The 17,257-nt window shown below is 38.6% G+C and overlaps 2 protein-coding genes across 4 annotated transcripts; both read left to right on the top strand.

Annotated features, from left to right (window-relative positions):
* Positions 1-1,302: 1,302 nt before the first annotated feature.
* On the top strand, positions 1,303-9,824 carry LOC117815062 (DNA polymerase III PolC-type-like). Of its 3 annotated transcripts, XM_034686720.1 has the most exons (4): positions 1,303-1,483; positions 7,289-7,337; positions 7,444-7,495; positions 8,978-9,824. In XM_034686720.1, exons 3-4 carry the CDS (start codon positions 7,444-7,446, stop codon positions 9,514-9,516), a joined length of 591 nt encoding a protein of 196 aa, XP_034542611.1. In that variant the 5' UTR covers positions 1,303-1,483; positions 7,289-7,337; the 3' UTR covers positions 9,517-9,824. The 3 variants fall into 3 exon arrangements, with proteins under 3 accessions (XP_034542611.1, XP_034542610.1, XP_034542609.1); XM_034686719.1 differs by lacking the exons at positions 1,303-1,483; positions 7,289-7,337; positions 7,444-7,495; positions 8,978-9,824 and adding exons at positions 3,269-3,508; positions 3,609-3,660; positions 5,736-6,357; XM_034686718.1 differs by lacking the exons at positions 1,303-1,483; positions 7,289-7,337; positions 7,444-7,495; positions 8,978-9,824 and adding exons at positions 3,269-3,508; positions 3,590-3,660; positions 5,736-6,357.
* A 944-nt stretch (positions 9,825-10,768) lies between these two features.
* Positions 10,769-14,833, top strand: LOC117815063 (DNA polymerase III PolC-type-like). Its single transcript, XM_034686721.1, has 4 exons — positions 10,769-10,907; positions 12,402-12,449; positions 12,556-12,607; positions 14,002-14,833. The coding sequence occupies exons 3-4, from the start codon at positions 12,556-12,558 to the stop codon at positions 14,538-14,540; spliced, it is 591 nt and encodes a 196-aa protein (XP_034542612.1). The 5' UTR covers positions 10,769-10,907; positions 12,402-12,449; the 3' UTR covers positions 14,541-14,833.
* Positions 14,834-17,257: the final 2,424 nt, after the last annotated feature.

Raw genomic sequence — 17,257 nt, 5'->3', positions numbered from 1 at the left:
GCATTATAAACAGGCTGCTTCCACTCTGTTCCAGAGGAGGAGAGAAAGTGCTCCTTGTGTAATCTGGAGGAAGTTGAAAATGAAATGCACTTTTTATTCTACTGTCCATCATATCACGATCTCAGGTGTCATCTTTTCAACAAAATGTTAGAAAACTGTCCTGATTTGTTTTCCATGCCTGATGAAGATAGACTTCAGTAACTGTTTACACACAAAGTGTTTCAGTTTTCTCAGTTTATGTTAAACGCTGCTAGGAGCACACTGTATGACTGATTCAGTTGTTGTCACTGTCAAATGTCTGAAGTGTACCACTGCTTTTTAATTACTTTAGGTCATTGCTGGACATTTGCAGTATTGCAACTGCTCTCTTCTTTTTCCTTTTCTTCTCATGTTGTTGCTCCTATTTTGTTTTATTTTGTTTTGTTTTTGTAGTATCTTGTAAGTCCATACGGGATGGGCACCTTTCTGGTGCATGACACGATGAATAATAAAATAATACAATACAAGGCAAGGCAAGGCAACTTTATTGTATAGCGCATTTCATACACGAGGGCAACTCAATGTGCTTTACATTAAAACATTTAAAGCATTGGAAATATTCAGACAAGCATAAAAGAACACAATCAAAATAACAAATATAATAAAACAGAAAAGAAAAGGAAAATTAGAAATATATTAAAAATAAAATCTAAATTTGCATTTAAAACGAGTTAAAATAAACTAATATAGGAAGGCAGTGGCAAATAAAAAAGTCTTAATCTTTGATTTAAAAGAGGTTAGAGTTGGAGTTTATAAAATAAAATAAACATATTAAGTTTGCTCACTTAACATAATAATAATAACTATATTTATATAGCCCCTTGAAAAAAAACAAAGACAAACAAAGCGTGGTTCAGATACCAAAGTAAGCATTTAGACAGCGAGGAGGAATTTTAACAATGCAAAACAAAACAAAATGGTATTTGACAGCACGTATGATACACAACTTCGAAAAATACTTACACACTGTGCATGAACAATCAGGAGCAGGAAGAAGAAAAACTTACTGTAGCTGCCCCTTTTTTTCTTAATCACATAATAAATTAGGCCCACTACAAAATCACATGGCTTACCTGTTGTAGATAACCTTTTCTTATAAATATCAAAATGTAACAATACATTCCGAAACAATCTGAAACAACAATATTTTGGTCCATGGTGAACTGAACAGCTCAGTCTGCAACTCATGAATGAGCGTAGATCACTCTGGAGGCTCTGAGCGACCGCGCACATTCCGGGAGGATGCGAGAAGTATAGAGAGTTGCCGAGAGTTACCGAGTGCTGTGTTTTACGGCAGCCGAAGTCAGGTTAACGGCACCCGACAGGCACTCGGCATGGCTTTAATATGCATCCAGCAAACCAGATGCAGGCGCACCTGTGAAGCCAGCTGTTGTGGCGCAGTTTTAGGAGCGAATCAAGACGGATCCTGAAGGGCAGAAAACAGGTACGGTTTTAAAGAGGTGTAGCTTTTAAAGAATGAGGAATATTTCATTCTTAGTGTTTGTTTGTTTGTTCAGTGTTTCTTTTCCCTTAGACATTTTATTTGAGGAGTTTTTTCCCTGTGTTTTGGGGTGTTAAAGTCAGATCCTTACGCCAAATATTCAGCTGACAGATCGTAGAGTTGTGTTCCTAAGTTTTCAAAGCTTCACATTTTTTCTTGTGTTTAATTGGGATTTTATCACTTAACATCTGTCTATGATTCTAAAGTAGAATACAGTTATTTATTTAGTGCAGGAAATGTAAATGATTGAGGGCTGGGGACTGAACTTAACTTTGAGCTTGTTCATTTTATGTGTGAACTGGCTCAACACTGCAGCCAGGCTGTGTGCTGTTTCAGTATTTAATCTACCTCTCTATTTGCCATTGTCTCTTCATTTATCTTATGGAATACACATATTTTCAATTTGATGCCAGTAACATGTTTTAAAACAGTAAGGGACAAAGGCATGTTAACCATTGTGTTGCGTCACCTCTTCTTAAATGTTGTGGAACAAAGGAGAGCAGTTTCTGGAGTTTTGAATTGTAGTCACATTCTTGCCTGATAAAGGATTTCAGCTGCTCAATAGTTCAGGGTCTCCTTTGTCATAATTCTTGCATCATGATGCATCAAATGTGGTTAATAGGTGACAAATCTGCACTGCAGGCAGGCCAGTTTATCACCCTAACTCCTCTACTACAGAGCGCTGATCCTGTAATACGTGCAAAATGTTTGGCATCTTCTTGCTATTATACAATATCTTCCCTGAAAAAGGCATTGTCTGGATGACAGTATGTTGCAACAACTATTGTTCAGCATTAATGGCGCCTTCCAAAATATATAAGCTATGACATGGGCAAATATGCATCCCCATATCATCAGGGATGCTGGCTTTTGACCTGTGCACTGATTACAGGCCAAGTTGTCCCTCTTCTTGAGAACAAGTGTCCATGATTTCTAAAATGAATGTCAAATTTTGATTTGTCAGTCAGTGTTTCTGGATCATGTTTATATATGGTTTCCTCTTTGCATGGTGCGGTTTTAACTTGCATTTGTGAATGCAGAGACAAATTGTGTTCACAGACAATGGTTTCTGAAGGGGATTTTGAGCCCATGCAGTGATTTCCACTACAGAGTCATGTCTATTTTGAATGCAGTGCTGCCTGAGGGCCCAAAAATCATGGCCATCAAATATTGGTGTTCAGGCCTGTCCCTTTTGTACAGAGATCTCTCTAGATTCTCTGAATCTTTTAATGATATTCCTGAAAAAAATATATACAAGTATGGTAACGACAGTGAGCCATAAAACAAGGATGTTTTATCATAGTCTCAAACCAGTAACTTTGGGGGCTTTTCTGACCACAGTCCTCAAGGCTGTGTCCCTTTTTCTTGCATGCTCAAAAGGCCAAAAATGGAAGTATGGTGAAAGGAACACAGCCTATGAAAGGAAGTGAAGTTAAAAAAGGAAGCAAAAAAAGGGATCTTTCTACAGTTGTTGCTGGAGTGAAGAGCAATGTGCAGGCATCCAGATTAGTGGAGACTTTACATTGCTTTGCACAAAATGGAAATACTTAAGCAAATGCATGACGTTGGGTGTATAGACTACTATTCAACTGGGAGGGTTGTTTAGTCTTTGTTTGTATCTGTTCACTTTATTTTTATCTTGATTCTATTTGTTCATACATAATATTCGTACTGCTTTGTTCATTGTGTGTTTCATTAAGAACTGATTTTGTTTTCAGACATAAGCTATAGAATAAGTTTCATTCTCTTGAGTCGTCTGCACGACAGTTGCCAAAACAATAGGCTGTTTTTTTTTTAAACTTCCCATCAACCACCTGGAGAAAAGTGTAAGTAAGCAAACAGCAGGGAAGATTCCACCTTCACGGTAGGCTACAAAAAAATAGCTATTGTTGTGTCGGGCTGTAAACAGCTGAGTCCAGAAAGGAGATTCATTGGATTCATCAATTATCCAACGAACCACTGTCCACGGTGAGTCCATACTCAGTTTCATTATTAGAAACAATTACTTTTGAATTACTTAGATTAAAACACTGGATGTGTAATATGTAGCTCTTCTTTTGTCATGCAGATGTCTCGCTTCAAAAGCATTGTTTTCTTTGACATGGAGACCACTGGATTAGGTAATATTACATTCATATCTTTATGTCTTTATAAGCGTCAGCTTCTACTTGATCAGTCACAGTGTAATTTATTACGTTAAATATAATCATAATTCTGTAACTTAACTAACTCCCTGTGCAAACTGTTTTAATTGTTTTTAACTGTTTACAATGTTTGCAAGAAATGAATTAGCTCAAGAAAATGTTAAAGATTAAAAAAAAAAAGAAATAAAAATAGTCCAAAATGAAATTAAAGTACTTTGACAAAACAAATGACATTTAGGACATAATAGTAATTGGACAAAAAAAGAAACTTAAATTTTTTATTTTTTTTTAAATACACCTAACAGTTTATCGGTTATTAGAAAAATAAACAACAGATGAGTTTACAAATAATAATAAAAATAATGATAATAATAATAATTTGAAATATCCCTTTCAGTCTTTGATTGTTTTATTTAAGCTGAACCCTCATACAATCTGGCATTAGTTATCCACTTTCTATCCTTGGATACACAAAAATTCATAGCATTTACATTCTCTGTCATCTCTTATTAATTAACATAACAACTATCATTAAAGTATCACACGGCTGTCATATTCCTGTGTCTAATTTAGAAACTCGTCAGAGGGGTAACTCATAAATCTAATTCCTTAAATACATAAAAATATTTTAGACCAAGGCAATTCAAAGAAATCGACTGCTCACCTGTCAACACATGCAAATTATCTATTTTGCAATAAGTCCAACCTCTGACAAGACATAAAGCCAATCATGATTTTGGAGTGGCCAACCAGATTTTAAGGTGGGTAATGTCACCCTTGGTCACCCCTCTTGACACATTCCTATTCTCTAGAACTGACAGAGACATCCTCTTTATTTTACTGCAGATGTTTTACTCAAATGAAATAGTAATTCAGACTAAAACCAAAATATTATTAAGGTTATATGAGCTTAGTTTTGTTTGACAATATTGCTCTAAATATTGCATCATTTTGTGCACAATCAACTAACAAACTGGGTATTTCTGTCTTCATTTAAATGTTGCTGTCTTTGGCTGCCATCAAACCAAAATAAAAAAGGTGCTCTGATCAGAACTAACCAACCTTTTGATATTGTATCGTTCCAATCTGAAGACTGCACGTATCAGGTGGAGTCTTTCTATGATAAGAAAGAACTGTGTGTTTCAGTTTCAATTTTTCTTGCTCTCTAATCTAATCACGTCTGACTCCTGTCTCCTGTGCTACTTCCAATTCTCGAGGAATGAAAGCTCATGGTTTGTTTTGAAAAGGGGCGGAGCTTTACACTCTGAGGGATCACAATTATACAACAGAGGAAACACTATGGTGCCCAGCCCAACCACAGACCAGTCAGATACTTCCTGTGACACAGGATGCCTCTGCTAAATGACAGAAAATATGAAAGTTTCATGATATAGACATTCCTATCATTAATCACATAGATTAAAGAGATATCATTGAATATTAAATACAGAGCCACATGGGCTGGAGAAGATTTGTCAAGATTTTTCATAAATTTTAAAGACCAATTAAATCACAGTTGAGTTCATGCTTAAAGGCCCTGTGAGGAGTTTTGAACTGGCTGAGAAACAGACTGAAAATGATACTGATGCCTCTTTATAACCTTCAATAGCAAGCAAGACCATCTACAACAACACTGACACCTTCTCTGTTGTAATTTTTAATGCTTGAAACCGCCCTGGGGGGGTAGGTCCCAGACCAGATAATGGACATCTTGCTTCAGAAACAGCCTTTCTTTGACTGTTTTCATGGAAAATAATCACATTGCCTGATAAAGTTGACTGTTGAACACAACAGGATGAGGCTTTTGTTGAAAACACTACTTTTGCATGTATAGGACAAGAGATAAGAGGTATCACTTTGTCCACAAGGGGGCGCCAGAATTGACACAAAACAAAAGTTCCTCACAGCCGCTTTAAGTTTGGTTGGTAAATTAGTTTCCATAGATTTTGTTTTGAGTTCAGATTTACATATCAAACAGCTGAAGAGCACCAGAAACGATCTTTCATACTGTAAACATATTTATCTTGTTTCCATATCTTCTCAACTTTCAGACATTGCTGTGTGTGACATCATCCAGCTGTCAGCAATCTGTGGAGACAGGGTCTTCAACGCCTACATTCTACCCCGCCACGAGCTCACTGAGAGCGCCAAAATCGCCACAGGCTTCACTGTCAGCGGTGGCACCCTGTACCGCAGGGGGAAACCTCTGGACACCGTCTCTCTGTATGAGGCTGTCACCTTCTTCCTGGGCTACCTTCGTGCTTTCAGCCGCCCAGTGCTGCTGGCGGCGCACGGTGCCAGGCGTTTTGACGCACCCATGCTCGTGCGAGTGCTGCTGCAGTTCTCCCTCCAGCAAGAGTTCCTGCACATGGTGTTGGGGTTCCTTGACTCTTTTCTGCTGGCCAGTAATGTCTATCATGGTCTGGCGAGTTATTCTCTGGTGACACTGGCAAACTACTTCCTGGGACAGACCTACGACGCCCACAACGCTGTGGAGGATGCTCGAATGCTGCAGAAGCTGTTCAACGTGTGGGGACCAAACAGACAGACCATACAGAGATTTGTCTACAACGCGGAGTATATTTTTAACATAGCTTAACTGACCTTAGGTCAAATTAATCTGACTGCGAAAACAAGATGATGTTGTATTTTATTAAAACACTGTTCAATATTTCTGGTCAACTTGATACTTTTTCAAATATGATTTGAACCTGATGTTTGCTATTATATTATCTATTTATTTTGCTTCTATTCCTTTTGGCCTCATTGCAATCACTGAGTGGATTCACTTATCAAAGATTCAGCGAGATAAAGGAACAACTATCAGATCAATAATCAAATGAAACATAAACCAAACAAAAAGTTTGCTTATCAAAATGTACTGCAGAGAATTTTGAAGCCAGATTTTAGGGGGGGGGGGCATCATGTCCGAAAGAAACGCGCATAAGTGCCCTCTTTGAATCCACTGTAGTAGATAAACATTAAAAATGGCCTTCTTTGGTGCCCTTTCAAAGTAAAATGGGTGCCCTCTGAATGCCTCACAAATGTATAGCATGCAAAAAAGTGACCTCTGGCAGCCCCTCTAATGGATCGAATGTAAAAAAATAAATTAAAAAAAAGTGCCCTATGAATGCCCATGTAGTTAATTATGATGTGTTTTCCATTTTCATAGTTTAATTTCCAGCACATATGGTCCCATGAATATTCACCAAAATGCAGGAAATGTAGTGCTAGCTGCTCAAAATGTTCTGGGGAAGGACCCCTAAACCCAAACCAAACATTTTGGTGCATGGTACAAAAAGCATGACTTGTTAATAGTGCCACAGACACATGGAGTATCTCATGTATACAATGTGAGAGGATGGCTGCTCAGGCGGAGTAGAGGCATACGTAAAAAAAGTTGGTAGATGAAGCTGAGCAACAGTTGGTCACTGTACACCTGTTCCTCTGGTTTTAGAGGGAGCTGGAGTACAGAGTACAGATGAGGGAGTGAGTCATTGTTTTAGGTTTCGAAATGATGTGGCAGTGATCCAGCTGTACCACTACCTTCTGGGTGAACATATTTGAGGTTATAAAGGCTGATCTGATGTGACTGTCTTCACAGGAAATTTATCACAGAAGCGATTAGCTGACTCCTTGAACAACTAACCACGGTGAGCTCTAACACAGTTACACGTTTGGTATTTTGAATAACTGGCTTTGATTGTTAAATCTGCACCTGATGTTTGAATATTTATTTGATGTTTTCTTATCCTGCAGATGTCTGACTTCAAAACTATCGTTTTCTTTGACCTGGAGACAACTGGATTAGGTAAATTTACCTTTATTTCTTTATATCTGTCAGCCTGCACTTTATCAGTCACAGTGTTATTTATTTAGTAAAATATTATCATTATTTTCAGTTGACCTCACTAAGTCCATGTGTGGTGATTTGAAATTCTTAACAATATTTGGCTAAAATACTTTATTTAACATTTTTGTTTATAATCAAATAATGGGCAAGGGCTTGGCCTAATGGTTAAGTCGTGCGCCCATATAGTGAGCTGCCCGGGTTTGATTCCATCTTGTGGCCCTCTTCACTCATGTCCTTCCCCCATTCTCACCCAGTTTCTTTCCCTATTCTCTTTCCCTCCTCTAAAATAAAGGTGTAAGAGCCCCAAAATATTACAAAATGATAACAATAGTCAAATAATTGGCTTTAAATATGTTAAAGACAGAGTCAGTAGTTTAAAAAGTCAAAATGAAAGTCAAATACTCACATTGTGGAAAACACAAAACAAATCAGAACAGGAAGGTTCAGAGATCTGACCAAATAAAGTACTTTTTAAAAAATCCTAACATTTTATGGACCAAAATACTCATCAGTTATTTAAGAAAATAACCAACAGGTTAATTGACAATGATTCAAATTCTTTGTTTTAGTCCCAAATACTTTGCTAGAGCTTACATTTTCTGTCCTGGAACTCCTCAAGAGCTTTCAGACACATCTTCCTTGTCTCATTGCAGTTTTTAATAAATAATTCAGAAAGTCGCATAAAAAGAAATATTTCTATTATGTGTATGAAATAACTTTTGCTCTACAGCTGCCCTCAACCCATTCTGTCATTTTAGTGCAATCAACCCCGAAACCCACAAAGTGTTTCTGTCTTAATAAATGTCTGAAGTGTTGCCATCTTTAGATGTGTAAAGTGTCACTCAGCCTTTAAGTACTTTATTAAATGCAATCTGAAGACTCCAGCTGGTAGCAGGTATCAGGTGGAGTCTTTATGTGGTAAGGAGGAATACACTGCATTTCAGTTTCTATTTCTTCTTCTCTCTAATCTCACATTTGCATACAATGCTTGTCTATACAATTAAATAAATATAAAGAACTGGTTTGGTTGGATAAGAGAGGGAGTTGTGTTTCAGTCATTATATTTAGAACATGGAGGAACACTGGTGCCAGACCACAAACCAACCAGAGATGCTGCTACACGACAGAAACAAATGAAAGTTTCTTCACACGGACCTTATAGTTGTACCTGAGTTTATAAAGACATTAGATATTAAACACACAGCCCTGTGAGCTGGAGAAGACTTATTAAGATTTTCATCCATTTTCAAAACTATGTTTAGGATTTGCAACACTTCCATCTGAGTTCAGTTTTACATTTCAAACAGATGAAGAGCACCAGAAAAACCATCACAGTTATCAGTTTTCTTGCAAAGAGATGAGGATTCGAACTATTCTTCATTCTGTAAACATTTATTTTGTTTTTCTGGTGTTATTTATCCATATCTTCTCTACTTTCAGACACTGATGAGTGTGACATCATCCAGCTGTCAGCAGTCTGTGGAGAGAAGGTCTTCAATGTCTACACCCTCCCCAACAGCGAGATCAGTGAGGGATCTCAAAAGGTCACAGGCCTCACCGTCGAGGATGGCACCATGTTTCTTAAAGGGGAACCTGTGGAGACCATCCCTCTGCTCAAAGTTCTCACCTCCTTCATGGACTTCCTTCGCCCTTTCCCCAGCCCAGTGATTCTGGCAGCGCACAATGGTAGGGATTTAGATGTACCTATTCTGACGCGAGTGGTGAAACAGCTCTCTCTACAGCAAGACATCCTGCAGGTGGTTTCGGGGTTCATGGACACCCTCCCGTTGAGCAGGGATCTTCATCCAAATCTGCCAAGTTATTCTCAGGGGAATCTGGTACAGCACTTCCTGGATGAGACCTACGACGCCCACAACGCTGTGGAGGATGCTCAGATGCTGCAGAAGCTGTTCAACAAGTGGGGACCAGACAAACAGACCGTCCAGAGATTTATCGACAACGCGGCGTGTCTATTTTAACAAAGCTTCACACACCTGAGGTCAAACTAATCTGACCACAAAAACAAGATGATGTTGTATTTTGCCGTTTTATCTTCACAGTTCTCTCTCACCTGTTTACACAGATTATTTTCTTTAATGCTGAGTTAATTAATGAAGTGTCAGTTGGATCAAATTTGAGAGGAGACATATAATGGATGTAACAACAAACACATGAAGGCGTATAATGTCTATTTTTTGAAGTGATTTCGAATATACTGTTACATGTCTTATCTTCTTTTGTCTGCCATATTGTTTTTCCAAACACAACATTAAAAATCTGTTCAATATTTCTGGTCAACTTGATACTTTTTCAAATATGATTTGAAGCTGATTTTTGCTATTTGTGCATTTAGTTTGCTTCTATTCCTTTTGAACTCATTGTAATCACTGGGTGGATTCAGTTATCACAGATTCAGCGAGGTAAAGGAAAAACTATCAGATCAATAATCAAATGCAGGGGCACCGTTGGCCTAGCGGTCTAAGCTTGCACCCCATATTCAGAGGCTATAGCCCTAATTGCAGAGGTCGCAGCTTCGATTCAAGCCTCGACCATTTCTGCATGTCCTTCCATACTCTCTTCTCCCCACATTTCCTATCTCTCTCCAGCTGTACTATCAAATAAAGGCAAAAATATCACACACAAAAAATAATATATATATGTATATATATAAATAATCAAATGCAAAAAAACAAATTCAACTGCAGAGATTTTTAAAGCCAGTTTATATTGCAAAACATGATTTTATTAATGCAAGAGATCCTTACAAAATGGAAATGTGTCTAAAAGGAGGAATATTTCAAAACAGGAATACAAATATGGATAAAATGGAAATTATCTGAAAGTGCCGACAGGGCGTAGGTGCCAGTCTAAATTCATTCATATAAAGTTTGCTCACTTACGTGTTTGACAACACAACATGTGAAAAACTTACAGTACCTGTCCCTTTCTTAATCACATAATAATTTAGGCCCACTACAAAATCACATGGCTTACCTGTTATTGCTAACCTTTTCTTTCCACATAAATATCAAAATGTAACAGTTCATTCTGAAACAATCTGAAACAACAATATTTTGGTCCATGGTGAACTGAACAGCTCAGTCTGCAACTCATGAATGAGCGTAGATCACTCTGGAGGCTCTGAGCGACCGCGCACATTCCGGGAGGGTGCGAGAAGTATCGAGAGTTACCGAGAGTTACCGAGTGCTGTGTTTTACGGCAGCCGAAGTCAGGTTAACGGCACCCGACAGGCACTCGGCATGGCTTTATTATGCATCCAGCAAACCAGATGCAGGCGCGCCTGTGAAGCCAGCTGTTGTGGAGGAGTTTTAGGAGCGAATCAAGACGGATCCCGAAGGGCAGAAAACAGGTACGGTTTTAAAGAGGTGTAGCTTTTAAAGAATGAGGAATAATTCACTCTTAGTGTTTGTTTGTTTGTTTGTTTGTTCAGTGTTTCTTTCCCCTTAGACATTTTATTTGAGGAGATTTTCCCTGTGTATTGGGGTGTTAAAGTGAGATCCTTCAGCCAAATATTCAGCTGACAGAGTTGTGTTTCTCAGTTTTCAAAGCTTCAGATTTTTTCCTGTGTTTGATTGGGATCTTATCACTTAACATACAGTTGTTCTCATAAGTTTACATACCCTGGCAAAATTTATGATTTCTTGGGTAGTTTCTGTTGTCTTTATGATATAAAAAGAGTAACCACAGTTGTTTGATAAAAATTTTGCTTCACTACCCACTAACCATGAGTGAAAAAAAAGTTTTTCTCTTATCATTCATATTCTCTGAAAAAATGGCCAAAAAAAATCACAAATTCTGCCAGGGTATGTAAACTTATGAGCACAACTGTATGTCTATGATTCTAAAGCAGAATACAGTTATTTATTTAGTTTAGGAGATGTCCACGATTGGGGGCTGGTGACTGGAACATACTCTCTACTAGGCTCTACTAATAAATCTAAAAAATTAAAAAGAATATATGTGCAACTTAAAAAGATGAATGTGAACTAGTTCATTTTTTGGACCATGAACTTAGTTAAATTTTTGTTTTGTGTGAACTGAACATTGAGCTTGTTCATTTTACGTATGAACTGGCACAACACTGCTCACCTCACTGTAAATACTGCTTCAGCCACTTGCCATTTCATATTCACCAATCAATGTGTGCTGTTTTAGTGTTTTATTCCCCTCTCTATTTGCCACTGTCGCTTCATTTATCTCCTCTGCAAAACATATTCACATTTTAAATTTGATGCCAGCAACAAGTGTCCAAACAGTAAGGGATAGCCCTTCTCCAAGTGTTCTTTTTGGCATTTAATTTTTTTTTTTCTGTTTTTTTTTTTGTCCCTGCTCCAACTGCTCTGAAATGTCTTGTTGGCATCAAATGAAAAATGAGCACATCTTTTTTTATTTATTTATTTATTTTAGAAAATCGATTTTAAGTTGAAAATTTGATACATTTTATAAAAAACATTTTTAATTGCATTTAGGGTTTAAATTATTTGCAAATCATAAAATTCTGATTTTATTAAAATTGTACACAGAGTCCCACCTCTGATGAAATTGGGACTGAAGACAGCCTGAGGGATTCAGAAATGTATCATGTCATGTTATATAATTCATGCCAAGAATACAATTAAAATGTAGAAGATCAAGAAACAACTGCACCCTACCACCCTGACAAGTATGCAGTGTCTTGCAACAACTTGATCAGACATGAGGCTGCCTGCATGTTCTGGGTATGAGGGGGGGCGGTACTGTTTTAGGTTTCGAAATGATGTGACAGTGATCCAGCTGTACCACTACCTTCTGGGTGAACATATTTGAGGTTATAAAGGCTGATCTGATGTGACTGTCTTCACAGGAAATCTATCACAGAAAGATTAGCTGACTCCTTGAACAACTAACCACGGTGAGCTCTAACACAGTTACACGTTTAGTATTTTGAATAACTGGCTTTGATTGTTAAATCTGCACCTGATGTTTGAATATTTATTTGATGTTTTCTTATCCTGCAGATGTCTGACTTCAAAACTATCGTTTTCTTTGACCTGGAGACAACTGGATTAAGTAAATTTACCTTTATGTCTTTATATCTGTCAGCCTGTACTTTATCAGTCACAGTGTCATTTATTTAGTTAAATATAATCATTATTTTCAACTAATCTCACTAAGTCCATGTGTGGTGATTTGAAATTCTTAACAATATTTGGCTAAAATACTTTATTTAACATTTTTGTTTATAATCAAATAATGGGCAAGGGCTTGGCCTAATGGTTAAGTTGTGAGCCCATATAGTGAGCTGCTCGGGTTTGATTCCATCTTGTGGCCCTCTTCACTCATGTCCTTCCCCCATTCTCACCCAGTTTCTTTCCCTATTCTCTTTCCCTTCTCTAAAATAAAGGTGTAAGAGCCCCAAAATATTACAAAATGATAACAATAATCAAATAATTGGCTTTTAAATATGCTAAAGACAGAGCCAGTAGTTTAAAAAGTCAAAATGAAAGTCAAATACTCACATTGTGGAAAAAAAAAAAAATCAGAACATGAAGGTTCAGAGATCTGACCAAATAAAGTGCTTTTTAAAAAATCCTAATATTTTATGGACCAAAAAACTCACCAGTTCTTTGAGAAAATAATCAACAGGTTAATTGACAATGATTCAAATTCTTTGTTTTAGTCCCAAATACTTTGCTGGAGCTTACATTTTCTGTCCTGGAACTCCTCAAGAGCTTTCAGACACATCTTCCTTGTCTCATTGCAGTTTTTAATAAATAATTCAGAAAGTCGCATAAAAAGAAATATTTCTATTATGTTTATGAAATAACTTTTGCTCTACAGCTGCCCTCAACCCATTCTGTCATTTTAGTGCAATCAACCCCGAAACCCACAAAGTGTTTCTGTCTTAATAAATGTCTGAAGTGTTGCCATCTTTAGATGTGTAAAGTGTCACTCAGCCTTTAAGTACTTTATTAAATGCAATCTGAAGACTCCAGCTGGTAGCAGGTATCAGGTGGAGTCTTTATGTGGTAAGGAGGAATACACTGCATTTCAGTTTCTATTTCTTCTTCTCTCTAATCTCACATTTGCATACAACTCTTGTCTGTACCAGATCTAGAGAACTGGTTTGGTTGGATATGAGACGGAGCTGTGTTACACTTTGAGTCATTATAATCAGAAAATAGAGGAACACTAGTGCCAGACCACAAACCAACCAGAGATGCTGCTACATGACAGAAACAAATGAAAGTTTCTTCACACGGACCTTATAGTTGTACCTGAGTTTATAAAGACATTAGATATTAAACACACAGCCCTGTGAGCTGGAGAAGACTTATTAAGATTTTCATCCATTTTCAAAACTATGTTTATGATTTGCAACACTTCCATCTGAGTTCAGTTTTACATTTCAAACAGATGAAGAGCACCAGAAACACCATGACAGTTATCTTCTCTACTTTCAGACACTGGTGATTGTGCCATCACCCAGCTGTCAGCAGTCTGTGGAGAGAAGGTCTTCAATGTCTACACCCTCCCAGACCGTGAGATCACTAGGGGCGCTTCACTGGTCACAGGCCTCACCGTCGAGGATGGCACCATGTTTCTCAATGGGGAACCTGTGGAGACCATCCCTCTGCTCAAAGTTCTCACCTCCTTCATGGACTTCCTTCGCCCGTTCCCCAGCCCAGTGATTCTGGCAGCGCACAATGGTAGGCGTTTTGATGTACCTGTTCTCATGCGAGTGGTGAAACAGCTCTCCCTACAGCAAGACTTCCTGCAGGTGGTTTCAGGGTTCATGGACACCCTCCCGTTGAGCAGGGATCTTTATCCAGATCTGCCAAAGCATTCTCAGGGGAGACTGGTAAAGCACTTCCTGGGTGAGAGCTTTGACGCCCACAACGCTGTGGAGGATGCTCGGATGCTGCAGAAGCTGTTCAACAAGTGGGGACCAGACAAACAGACCGTCCAGAGATTTATCGACAACGCCGATACACAAACCTAAGAGGAAACTAGTCCGTCCACAAAAACATAATTGTTGATGTTCTTTGCAGTTTTTTCTTACAAAGAACCCTCAGGTGTTTACACTGGTTATTTTCTTTAATGCTGAGTAAAGTTTAATGTCAGCTGGATTTAATTTCTTGTTGGGGTAGACATCTAATGGGCACAATTCATATTTAGTTTTTAGCTTTGTTTTCTGATATAATGTGTGAAATGTCTTATCTTCACAGTTTTGTACTCTTCTGTCTGGCATATTGTGTTTTTTGAACACAAAACATTAAAATTCCATTTAATTAATTTGGTCAACATGGTACTTTTTTTCAAATTTGATTTGATCCAAAGTTTAGCCGCCATTCTTGAGCAAAATCCTTCCACTGATTTATTATTATATTTATTCAAATTAGCATGCTTGTTGCATGACTATCAAAAAACTAGATTAGTCACAGAGGGGAATACAGGGATCTTGTTGACGCGCTGACTCCAAAGGGAGGAAACATGAAGCCATTACTGCAATTTGAGTGTTTTATTTGACCTACTCGATAAACATAAATTCAAACATATACTTCATGAAGGTAGGCTTGCAGAATTCGACTATGTGGTGGTAATAAGTTTAAGCGGTCAACAGAAATAGCAGCACCCTCACTCCTCTCTCCCTGCACCAGGCAAGAAAACAGATTCACAGGCAGTGCAGGTGCTATTCATTAGGCAATCAGTGACACACACACACACTCACACAGACCCACACAGACACACCCACCCACACAGACACACCCACACTCCAAGTGAAAAGTGGGAAACCTTTCCCTGCCTCTACATTCCGGCCCCTAATTATTACAACATAATAATTACTTAACAACAATAATAGTAGCAAGGGATAATTCAATGCAAAATACATTCAAACAAGAAAAACAATCAATATCCATTTTTTTTTCTTTTCCTTTTTTTTTTGCAGATATGAGAATAGCTCATTATCAATGTCCTTGAACAAGCGGGTTCTTCATGCGTCAGTAAGTGTCTCTAGGCCAGAGGTTCCAGAACTTACGGAGCCTAGATAGTGTGGTCTGTGCCACATGTCTCATGTTCAAAAGTCAAGTCATGTCATTCAAGTCCAGTCAACAAGTAATCCATCAGGTGTCCTCGGCTTCCTGAAGCAGGCAAATCTTTGTGACAGGCCTGTCCAGACAGCTTGTCCTGGTCTTGATCTTGACTTGTCGAACGAGTCCCTTTTTATCTTGAAACGCTTTGACAACTCTCCCCATGATCCAAGAGTTGCGGGGCGCAGAGTCATCCACAACGAGCACAATATCTCCAGGAATGAAATTGCGCTTGATTTTGTTCCATTTTTGTCGCTCCTGAAGCTGTGGTAGGTATTCTTTTATCCATCTTTTCCAGAACAGATTGGACATGTACTGTACTTGTTTCCATCTTCGAACAGCATACAAGTCCTCCTTTTGGAAAACACCAGGGGGAAATGATGGTTGACCTTTGAGGAGAAGAAGATGGTTGGGAGTTAGAGCCTCCAGGTCATTAGGGTCTGTAGATGCGTTTGTTATTGGTCTGCTGTTGAGAATAGCTTCGATTTCGCACAGCACAGTGTGGAGACCGTCATCATCCAGAGTTTGTACTCTTAAAGTAGAGTTAAGGACTTTCCTGATTGAGCGAATTAATCTCTCCCAGGCTCCTCCATGATGGGAACCACTTGGAGGATTAAACTTCCACCTTATTCCTTTCTGTAGAAGCTCATCATGGATCTGAGACTGATTCCACTGTTCCAAAGATCTTTTCAACTCTCGATCAGCACCAACAAAGTTGGTTCCATTGTCTGAGCAGAGTTCTTTAACTTGGCCTCTTCTTGCTGTAAAGCGACGCAGGGCGTTGATGAAGGAATCTGTCTCCAATGACGCAGCTACTTCAATATGCACAGCTCTTATAGCTAAGCAAGTGAATATCACTCCATATCTTTTAACTTTAGATCTTCCACGTTTCACTTCAAATGGACCAAAACAATCAACTCCCACTGAGGTGAATGGAGGTTCATCTGGAGAGATCCTATTGAGTGGCAAGTCTGCCATCTGTTGGCTGGCTGGCACTGCTAGAACCCGTCGACAAACAACACATTTGGCCAAGATCTTTCGTATAGCCACACCGGCCCCAGTAACCCAATATTTCTGGCGTAGCTTTGCCAAAATGTGGGTTCTTCCACCGTGGCCGACTTCTTTGTGTATTTGTCTTAGAATGAGGTCGGAGATATGTAGATCTTTGGTCAGTATGACTGGATGCTTTGACTCTTCAGGCATTGCTGCCCTACTAAGCCGTCCACCGACTCTCAAGACGCCATTGTCAAGCTCAGGATTTAGTTTGTATATGTGACTCGTCTGGTTCACATTCCGATTCTTTAGGAGGCTGGAAATCTCGTCTGGGAATCTTTTCCTTTGGCATGATCCAATTATTTCCAGCTCTGCCTCTTTTACCTCCTCCACAGTAAGAGAAACATCGAACGAATCTTTGACACTCTGCAGCTCCTTGTTCAGAACATCCTTCTGCTCTCTCTCATCTCTCTTTGAGTGTGACAGCAGTGCCTTGACCTCTTTCCTCTTCTTCCATAGACTTAAGAGTCTGTTTTTGAATCTTAAGACCCAACCCATCACTCTTTTCAGACGGTTCCAGGATGAGGCACGGTCTACCAGTTGAGACACTGAATCAACTTCTGTTTTGATTGAA

This window comes from Notolabrus celidotus, chromosome 6 (genome assembly GCF_009762535.1).
Source record: "Notolabrus celidotus isolate fNotCel1 chromosome 6, fNotCel1.pri, whole genome shotgun sequence".
NCBI lineage: Eukaryota > Metazoa > Chordata > Actinopteri > Labriformes > Labridae > Notolabrus > Notolabrus celidotus.
The sequence above is the reverse complement of the archived record's forward strand: the minus strand, read 5'-3'. Positions and strand labels throughout refer to the sequence as shown.

Coding starts and splice junctions, on each gene's coding strand:
- LOC117815062 (XM_034686718.1), top strand. CDS start 3,603: ATGCAGATGTCTCGCTTCAAAAGCATTGTTTTCTTTGACATGGAGACC. Junction 3,661..5,735: donor CATGGAGACCACTGGATTAG/GTAATATTACAT, acceptor CTCAACTTTCAG/ACATTGCTGTGTGTGACATC.
- LOC117815063 (XM_034686721.1), top strand. CDS start 12,556: ATGTCTGACTTCAAAACTATCGTTTTCTTTGACCTGGAGACAACTGGA. Junction 12,608..14,001: donor CCTGGAGACAACTGGATTAA/GTAAATTTACCT, acceptor CTCTACTTTCAG/ACACTGGTGATTGTGCCATC.